The sequence below is a fragment of the Anolis sagrei genome, chromosome 7 (assembly GCF_037176765.1).
Source record: "Anolis sagrei isolate rAnoSag1 chromosome 7, rAnoSag1.mat, whole genome shotgun sequence".
In the NCBI taxonomy this organism is placed as follows: Eukaryota; Metazoa; Chordata; class Lepidosauria; order Squamata; family Dactyloidae; genus Anolis; species Anolis sagrei.
Genome location: NC_090027.1, coordinates 8,556,321 through 8,566,919, shown reverse-complemented (window position 1 = coordinate 8,566,919; position 10,599 = coordinate 8,556,321). Strand labels below are relative to the sequence as shown.

At 44.5% G+C, this 10,599-nt stretch overlaps 1 protein-coding gene across 2 annotated transcripts in view; it reads left to right on the top strand.

Annotated features, from left to right (window-relative positions):
• Positions 1-2,358: 2,358 nt before the first annotated feature.
• The window catches only part of LRRTM4 (leucine rich repeat transmembrane neuronal 4), a 699,210-nt gene continuing 690,969 nt past the window's right edge, over positions 2,359-10,599 (top strand). For both annotated transcript variants that reach the window (XR_009632084.2, XM_060787220.2), the window contains exon 1: positions 2,359-3,409. Coding sequence is in view for 1 of the 2 variants with exons in the window: in XM_060787220.2 (XP_060643203.1) it covers positions 3,406-3,409 (4 nt within the window). In the remaining variant the exon portion in view is untranslated. The remainder of the gene's footprint in view (positions 3,410-10,599) is intronic.

The following is a 10,599-nucleotide window of genomic DNA, read 5'->3' as shown; positions in this document are numbered from 1 at the left end:
ATTGTATTGTATTAAGTCCCTTCTGCTTTGTTTTCTAGTATTTTTATGAGTGATAGTTACTCCTTAGCCTGAGAGGTGTCTTGTGTCCAAATTTGGTGTCAATTCACCCAGGGGCTTTTGAGTTGTGTTAATCCCACAAACGAACATTACCTTTTTGTTTCTATAGATTCAAGTGCAAGGAAGACCTAGATCAGTGGAGAGACCAGTTGCTGTGAGAGGCTTGTGGGGAGATGTATTGTCGAAGGCTTTCATGGCCGGAATCACTGGGTTGTTGTTGGTTTTTCCGGGCTATATGGCCATGTTCTGGAGGCAATTTTTCTCCTGACGTTTCACCTGCATCTATGGCAAGCATCCTCAGAGGTAGTGAGGTCTGTTGGAAGTAGGAAAAATGGGTTTATATATCTGTGGAATGACCAGGGAGAGACAAAGGACTCTTGCCATACATCAAGGGAACCACTGACCACATAGGGAAACTGATGAGGAAACACAACATACAAACCACTTACAGACCCACCAAGAAAATCCAACAAATGCTACATTCAGCAAAGGACAAGAGGGATCCTCTCACCTCTGCAGGAGTCTACCGTATACCATGCAGCTGTGGACAAGTCTACAGAGGGACCACCAAACGCAGCATTGCCCAGACACGCATCAAGGAACATGAAAGGCAGTGCAGACTACTTCAACCAGAGAAGTCAGCCATAGCAGAGCACCTGATGAACCAACCTGGACACAGCATATTATTTGAGAACACAGAAATGCTGGACCACACCAACAACCACCATGTCAGACTACACAGAGAAGCCATTGAAATCCACAAGCATGTGGACAATTTCAACAGAAAGGAAGAAATCATGAAAATGAACAAAATCTGGCTACCAGTATTAAAAAACTCTAAAATTGCAACAGCGCAACAACAGAGAGGAAACAAACAAGGACATGTAATCACCTCTCAACAAAAGTTTTCCCCAGGCACAGACAGGCCTTTGTATGCTAATCAAGGTGGTCAGTTGAAATATTCACACCTAGCTCCAGCAGACAAGAGTCCTTTGTCCCACCCTGGTCATTCCACATATGTTGTTGTTGTTGTTCATTCGTTCAGTTGAGAGATGATGAGAGACTCCCCCCTGGGCACACAGAAGACTGGGTGACTTGGAAGGCGCTGAACAGACTGCGCTGTGGCACCACGAGATGCAGAGCCAATCTTAAGAAATGGGGCTACACGGTGGAATCCTCGGCATGCGAGTGCGGAGAAGAGCAAACCACTGGCCACCTGCTGCAATGCACCCTGAGCCCTGCCACATGCACAATGGAGGACCTTCTTGCGGCAACACCAGAGGCACTCCAAGTGGCCAGATACTAGTCAAAGGACATTTAATCTGCTACCAAGTTTGCAAAATTTGCTTTTTTTATCTGTTCGTTTATTTCGTTCTGTTAGAAATGTAATGTTCTGGTTGCGGATAACACAATAAATAAAAAATAAATAAATTCGTTCAGTTGTCTCCGACTCTTCGTGACCTCATGGCCAGTGATTCCACAGATATATAAACTAGGCCTGGGCGGTTTTGTTTCGTTAATTCGTAATTCGTTAATAATTCGTTAATTTTTCCAATTACAAAATGATAACGAACCATTCTGGAGCAATTATTTAAAAAACGAATTTTTAAATACGTTTTGTAAATGCTTCGTATTTCGTTATTGTGTTCGTTTCGTTATTGTTTTGAGGTCGTTTCGTTATTATTTCCGCATGTCTGGGCCAGTTTTATGGTTTAATTAGTGAAAAAAAATATATAATATCACACCAACAGTCAAGAACAGAGGGAGAGGGAAGCTTCAGAAGGTTTTGGAGGTTTTTTAGCGTATTTCACGGTCGCGTCCGCCATTAACGAATCGATTCGTTATTGTTTCGGAAATCGATTCGTTAATTTTTTACCATTTACGAAATTTTGTAAATATCGAACTTTTTTAAGGGAAAATTTTGTAATTATTTTAAATATCGAAACAAAAAAGCCCCCCAAATACAAATCGATTTTAGAAACAAATTTTTCCGTTGTTACCCAGGCCTAATATAAACCTTTTTCCCTAGTTCCAATAGACCTCACTACCTCTGAGGATGCTTGCCATAGATGCAGGCGAAACGTCAGGAGAGAATGGCTCTAAACCATGGCCATATAGCCCAAAAAAAACCTACAACAACCCAGTGATTCCTGCCATGAAAGCCTTCAACAAGACCTAGATCAGTGGAGAGACCAGTTGCTGTGAGAGGCTTGTGGGGAGAGCTTGGAGGGGGGTTCTGGAGGGCGGGGGAGGGGGGAATAAGAGGTCTGTGTCTTTAATTTCCTCCCTGCCAGAAGGAGAGCCCGCAGAGCAATGACAGCCTGGCTTGTTCGTGCTTTTAATGTGTGATGTTTTCTCCAGTGGAGGGCACTCAGTGTCTCGCAAAAGGGAACATTAGCACCAACGAGCTCCAGAGCATCTCATCACTCTGTGGGAAAAAAAGGAAAAGGGGGGAGAGACCAAAAAGAGGAAGGGGGAGGGAAAGGACAGAGGTGTGTGTGAGTGTGGGGGTTTTTTTTTGGGGGGGGGAGCCCTTCTCGGAAGGAGAGGGAAGGAGAAGAAGAGCCTCTCCAGCCAAAGCGCCCCAAAGCGCACCACCGCCTCCATGGATGTTTTTGGACAGACTTAGCTGAATGCCCACAAAATAGGCATCTTCTGCGCCTGGTTCTGGGGAAACACGACTGCCAAGACCATCATCCTCACTCCTCATCGTCGTCATCATCCTCCTCGGTGGGGAGTTTGCACAAGGATGGCTTGGAGATGCCAAGAAGGAGCGGATTGAGAGAGAGAGGAAGGAGAAGGATGCGCCCCACACCAGCCCAGGGACCTGGTTGCTTTTCCTCTCCCTGAGAGAAGTTCCTTTTCCCCTCCTTCTTCCCCCCATTTCCGATTGGAAGCTGGACCCTTCCTTGTGCTTGTGTGCTGAGCTTGGAGAGGAGGATGCGTCGGGGGCTCCTTTAGAAGCCGGCAATTCCCCTTTCCCCCCTTCCTTCCTGGCGCCTTGCTCCCCTCTTCCCCATCCCAAAGCCTTGCCTTCCTTGCATCTCTCAACCCTTTCCTCCCTATTTCTTCCTTCCCACCTTCCAAATTCTCCCATGACCCCCTCTCTGGGGAACTTTGGGTCGCCTTGATGCGGGATGGACTCTCAAGCTCACCTTTTCTGGGTGACAGGGATGCTGTGATGCTTTAAAGGAAGCAGAAGGAAAAGGAAAGAGAGAGAGATCAGCTTGGAAAGGGTTGGACAACCCAGGCAAGGACCTCAGCCCAAGCAACCACAAAACCCATCCTTCTGAAGGGAAAACATCTGGAAGGAAGCAAAAAGGGGGCACCGTTACAGATGACAAAAGGATGGGTGAGTGAACTTTTCTTCCTTAGACAGAGCTGCATCTCTCTCTCTGTTGTGTGTGTGTGCCTGTCTGTCTTCATATATAACAACCTAACAATCCCAACAATGGGTTGCTCTGAGTTTTCTGTGCTGTTTGGCCATGATCCAGAAGCATTCTCTCCTGATGTTTCGCCTGCATCTATGGCAAAACCCCATTTTCCTAGTTTCCAACAGACCTCACAACCTCTGAGGATGCCTGCTGTAGATGCAGGTGAAACGTCAGGAGAGAATGCTTCTGAAACATGGCCTTACAGCCCAGAGAACTCACAACAACGAAGTGATTCCGGCTATGAAAGCCTTCGACAATAGGTTGCTATGAGTTTTCTGTGCTGTATGGGCATGTTCCAGAAGCATTGTCTCCTGATGTTTCGCCTGCATCTATGGCAGGCATCCTATAAACCCCATTTTCCTAGTTTCCAACAATGGGTTGCTGTGAGTTTTCTGTGCTGTATGGCCATGATCCCGAAGCATTCTCTCCTGATGTTTTGCCTGCATCTATGGCAGGCATCCTATAAACCCCATTTTCCTAGTTTCCAACAATGGGTTGCTGTGAGTTTTCTGTGCTGTATGGCCATGATCCCAAAGCATTCTCTTCTGATGTTTTGCCTGCATCTATGGCAGGCATCCTATAAACCCCATTTTCCTAGTTTCCAACAGACCTCACAACCTCTGAGGATGCCTGCTATAGATGCAGGTGAAACGTCAGGAGAGAATGCTTCTGGAACATGGCCATACAGCCCAGAAAACTCACAACAACCCAGTGATTCCGGCCATGAAAGCCTTCGACAATACGTTGCTGTGAGTTTTCTGTGCTGTATGGCCATGTTCCAGAAGCATTTTCTCCTGATGTTTCGTTGCATCTATGGCAGGCATCCTATAAAACCTATTCCTAGTTTCCAACAGACCTCACAACCTCTGAGGAAAACAACCCAGTGATTCCGGCCATGAAAGCCTTCGACAATACGTTGCTGTGAGTTTTCTGTGCTGTATGGCCATGTTCCAGAAGCATTCTCTCCTGATGTTTCCACGGCATCTATGGCAGGCATCCTATAAACCCCATTTTCCTAATTTCCAATAGACCTCACAACCTCTGAGGATGCCTGCTGTAGATGCAGGTGAAACGTCAGGAGAGAATGCTTCTGGAACATGGCTATGCAGTCCAGAAAACTCACAGCCATGAAGTCTCCTCTGGGCTGAGAAGGGCGGTATATAAATATAGTAAATAAATAATTGAATGTCTTCAACAACAAATCCCAACAATCTCTCTTATTGCCACGAAAATGGCTTGCTCTTTCTCTATTTTGAGATTGTGACTGCTTCAGAATGACAGGCATCCTATAAACTCAATTTTCCTAGTTTCCAACAGACCTCACAACCTGGAACATGGTCATACAGCCTGGAAAACTCACAACAACCTAGTGATTCCAGCCATGAAAGCCTTCAACAATAGGTTGCTGTGAGTTTTCTGTGCTGTATGGCCACCATCCAGAAGCATTCTCTCCTGATGTTTCACCTGCATCTATGGCAGGCATCCTATAAAACCTATTTTCCTAGTTTCCAACAGACCTCACAACCTCCGAGGATGCCTACCATAGATGCAGGTGAAACGTCAGGAGAGAATGCTTCTGGAACATGGTCATACAGCCTGGAAAACTCACAACAACCTAGTGATTCCGGCCATGAAAGCCTTCGACAATAAACCCCAATAAGCATCCTATAAACCCCATTTCCTTTGACAGAGCTGCATCTCTCTCTGTTGTGTGTGTGCGCCTGTCCATCTTCATATATAACCCATGGAACCTAACAATCCCAACAATGGGTTGCTGTGAGTTTTCTGTGCTGTATGGGTATGTCCCGGAAGCATTCTCTCCTGACGTTTCGCCTGCATCTATGGAAGGCATCCTATAAACCCAATTTTCCTAGTTTCCAACAGACCTCACAACCTCCGAGGATGCCTTCCATAGATGCAGGTGAAACGTCAGGAGAGAATGCTTCTGGAACATGGCTATGCAGTCCAGAAAACTCACAGCAACCCAATGATTCCGTCCATGAAGTCACCTCTGGGCTGAGAAGGGCAGTATATAAATATAGTAAATAAATAAATGAAAGTCTTCCACAATAAATTCCAACAATCTCTCTTATTGCCACAAATACGGCTTGCTCTTTCTGTATTTTGAGCTTGTGGCTGCTTCAGAATGACAGGCATCCTATAAACTCAATTTTCCTAGTTTCCAACAGACCTCACAACCTCTGAGGATGCCTGCAATAGATGCAGGCGAAACATCAGGAGAGAATGCTTCTGGAACATGGACATGGGACCCAGAAAACTCACCACAACCCAGCGATTCTGGCCATGAAAGCCTTAAACAATAGGTTGCTGTGAGTTTTCTGTGCTGTGTGGCCATGTTCCAGAAGCATTCTCTCCTGACGTTTCACCTGCATCTATGGCAGGCATACTATAAAACCTAATTTCCAACGGACCTCACAACATCCGAGGATACCAGCCATAGATGCAAGTGAAACGTCAAGAGACATGGCTATATATACAGTCTGGAAAACTCACAGCAACCCAGTGATTCCAGCCATGAAAGCCTTCAAAAATAAATCCCAACAGTATTTCTTATCACCACTAAAATGGCTTGCTCTATCTGTATTTTCAGATTGTGGTTGCTTCAGAATGACAGGCATCATATAAACTCCATTTTCCTAGTTTCCAACAGACCTCACAACCTCTGAGGATACCTGCCGTAGATGTTAGTGAAACATCAGGAGAGAATGCTTCTGGAACATAGACATGGAGCCCAGAAAACTCACCACAACCCAGTAATTCCAGCCATGAAAGCCTTCAACAATAAATCCCAACAATGGGTTGCTGCGAGTTTTCTGTGCTGTATGGACATGTTCCAGAAGCATTCTCTCCTGACATTTCACCTGCATCTATGGCAGGCATCCTATAAACCCAATTTTCCTAGTTTCCAACAGACCTCACGACCTCTGAGGATACCTGCTTTAGATGCAAACAAAACGTCAGGAGAGAATGCTTCTGGAACATGGCCATGGAGCCCAGAAAACTCACCACAACCCAGTAATTCCAGCCATGAAAGCTTTCAACAATAAATCCCAACAATGTGTTGCTGTGACTTTTCTGGACTGTATGGCCATGTTCCAGAAGCATTCTCTCCTGATGTTTCTCCAACATCTATGGCAGGCATCCTCAGACAATAAATAACAAGCTGTGAAATAGGGGAATTCAAGATATGAAACAATTAGGACCAGCTTTTATTTGTCATGTCAGGGCAACCAGTCAATTATATTACATTTCTAACAGAACAAAGCAAACAAACAGACAAAATACAAAATTTGTGAGCTTGGTAGTTGATTAAATGTCCTTTGACCAGTAGTTGGCCACTTGGAGTGCTTCAGCTAACACCTCCCAATAAAGGATTCCCCCAGGCAGGAATCAGCCAGGCCTTGAAGCTTTGCAATGCTAATCAAGGTGATTAATTGCAACATGAACACTTTTTTTTCCAACAGATACAAATTCTTTCTCCTACCCTGGACATTCCACAGATATATAGACCTACCGTGCTTAGTTTCCAATATACCTCACAACCTCTGAGGATGCCTGCCATAGATGTGGGTGAAATGTTAGGAGAGAATGCTTCTGGAACATAACCATACAGCCCAGAAAACCCACAACAACCCAGTGTTACCCTAGCCCAGAATTTTCCCATCAGTGCAGTGCCAGCAACCCAGTGATTCCAGCCATAAAAGCCTTTGACAACAAATCTCAACCATCTTTCTTACTGCCACAAATCTGTATTTTGAGATTCTTGTGGCTTCACTTCCCTCCATCTGCACTTTCCTGTCCTAATCTATATAAATAAAAATGTAATGTACGTTTGTGGGATTAACATAACTCAAAAACCACTGGATGAATTGACACTAAATTTGGACACAATACACCTATCAGGCCAACAAGTGACCATCACTCATAAAAACACTGAAAAATTCAGCAGAAGGGACTTTAAAAAAGCAAAAAACCAAAAATTGCATTACAACACATGCACAAAATATGCAAACCCACATATATACACATATATACACACAGAAAACCCATATATACACACACACACAGCAATGTGTGGCGGGGATGTCTAGTCCTTTATAGTTTATCTCCTGCAGCTTTCCCCCCTTCTCTTGTATTCAATTCATCTTGGAATACATGGCCTTAGTGCACGGCTTATTAGACCTTAGGCTGGACTGATACCTCAATGCAGTTTGGGATTTTTTTACCCATGCTTTCCTTTCTTTATAGCAGTAGTTCTCAACCTGGGGGTCAGGACCCCGAAGAGGGTTGTGAGGGGGTGTCAGAGGGGTCGCCAAAGACCATCAGAAAGCACAGTATTTTCTGTTGGTTATGGGGGTTCTGTGTGGGAAGTCTGGCCCAATTCTGTCATAGAATCATAGAATCAAAGAGTTGGAAGAGACCTCCTGGGCCATCCAGTCCAACCCCATTCTGCCAAGAAGCAGGAATATTGCATTCAAATCACCCCTGACAGATGGCCATCCAGCCTCTGTTTAAAAGCTTCCAAAGAAGGAGCCTCCACCACACTCCGGGGCAGAGAGTTCCACTGCTGAACGGCTCTCACAGTCAGGAAGTTCTTCCTCATGTTCAGATGGAATCTCCTCTCTTGTAGTTTGAAGCCATTGTTCCTTGTCCTAATCTCCATGGAAGCAGTAAACAAGCTTGCTCCCTCCTCCCTGTGGCTTCCTCTCACATATCTATACATGGCTATCATATCTCCTCTCAGCCTTCTCTTCTTCAGGCTAAACATGCACAGCTCCTTAAGCCGCTCCTCATAGGGCTTGTTCTCCAGAGCCTTGATCATTTGAGTCGCCCTCCTCTGGACACATTCCAGCTTGTCAATATCTCTCTTGAATTGTGGTGCCCAGAATTGGACACAATATTCCAGGTGTGGTCTAACCAAAGAAGAATAGAGGGGTAGCATTACTTCCCTAGACGCTATGCTCCTCTTGATGCTGGCCAAAATCCCATTGGCTTTTTTTGCCGCCACATCACATTGTTGGCTCATGTTTAACTTGCTGTCCACAAGGACTCCAAGATCTTTTTCACACGTACTGCTCTCGAGCCAGGCATCGTCCCCATTCTGTATCTTTGCATTTCGTTTTTTCCTGCCTAAGTAGAGTATCTTTGTCCTCATTGAGGTTCATTGGTGAGGTTCAGAATATTATTTGATTGTAGGTGAACTATAAATCCCAGCAACTACAACTCCCAAATGACAAGATCTATTTCCCCCAAACTCTACTAGTATTCACATTTGGGCATATTGAGTATTTGTGCCAAGTTTGGTCCATATACATCATTGTTTGAGTCCACAGTGCTCTCTGGATGTAGGTGAACTACAACTCCAAAACTCAAAGTTAATGCTCACCAAACCCTTCCAGTATTTTCTCTTGTTCATGGGAGTTATATGTGCCAAGTTTGCTTCAATTCCATCGTTGGTGGAGTCCAGAATGCTCTTTGATTGTAGGTGAACTATAAATCCCAAATGACAAAATCAACCCCCCCTCCACCTCACCAGTATTCATATTTGGGCATATCGGGTATTTGTGCCAAATTTGGTCCAGTGAATGAAAATACATCCTGCATATCAGATATTCATATGACGATACATAACAGTAGCAAAATTACAGTTATGAAGTAGCAATGGAAATAATGTTATGGTTGGGGGTCAACACAACATGAGGAACTGTATTAAGAGGTTGCAGCATTAGGAAGGTTGATAGGGTGTGTGTGCCCATGCAAAAGTACACAAAGGCATGTTGCATCCACATTCAGGATCCCTTCCAAAAGAGCCGCGATATCCCCAGCAGTCATTCCATAGCTTAATCCACCATAGCAGCGCCACCAACTCTCCCAGTTCTGTGTTTATATTTTCCCCGTCAATCTATAAATTCTGGGTTGGATTTGGTTGGTATTCCTGGCATAGATGGGGAATGTTCTAAGAAGGGAGGGGGGATGAAAGAAGATCAGAATTTAAATGGGGGAAAAAAGCTCACCATTAAAGTGGGGAAGGAGGGGGGAGATCAGAGAGGAGAGTCAAAAGCTCTTTTGATTAGGAATTCTCCGCACTTCGCTGCTCTCCAGCACATCACCTCTTGATTTCAGACTGAAACATCAGAGAAATATCTGCATATTCTCCCTTCCTTGTGCTGTCCCTCTCTTCCTTCTCCCTCTTTTTCTCTCCCAATAATAACAATGGTATTATTTCTGTGGGAATCAGAGCTGCTTCCAAATTTCCCCGATGGAAGAATGCAACTGGGTTTTTTTCCCAGAACGATTCCCAAACTCTGGAAAGATCTATTGGATCAAAAGACGACAGTGTCAAAAAAAAATCTACCCTCCTCTTCCAGTTCTCCACTCCACAAATCACACATACACAAGGCTTGTGAGCGATGCTTTTCCGAGACCTCTGTTATTCAGGGAATGTGGGAATTGCGGGCTGCAGGCACATTGGAATTACAGTGCCGTAAGTTGCTCAGGATGTCAGTTGTGAAATATGAAAACAGGCAGAAATTGGGAGCAAGTAGAGGGGAAGATTCTGGTGCAGGTTTTGCCCTTTTGCTGCTGTGGTGTTACCAAGTGTGTCTGGATAGATTAATACGACTCTGAAAAGCAGCTGCCTGTGCCACACAAACACAAAAACTCACACACAAATAAATCCATGCAGTCCTCTCCCTCCCTTCTCTCTTGTATGACACTGCTGTCAGTAAAAAAAAAATATAGGAAGATAGACTTGCATTGGCCATATTTGCGGAGATTTTCTCCCACACAGAATAAGGCACATTAGACATGCGTGCAAGCTCACATTACTCCATGTTTGCCTTAGGTTTAACTCACACGAAACTGCCCTTTTTTGCATGCTTTTGGAATCATGTTTACCCCCAATGTATGTTTGCAGTTTCCCAAACTGTTACTTGTAAGGTTGTTTGTATGGCTCTTGAGATGCCCAAAGGTACAGGATTATTCAGAAACACTGATTTGCTTTCCTGGTGATTTGACAAGCAGGTTTATTGTTGGGATCCTAGGTCTTCTGGTTAATATTTATAATAGTGATATAGTAAAGGCAAAG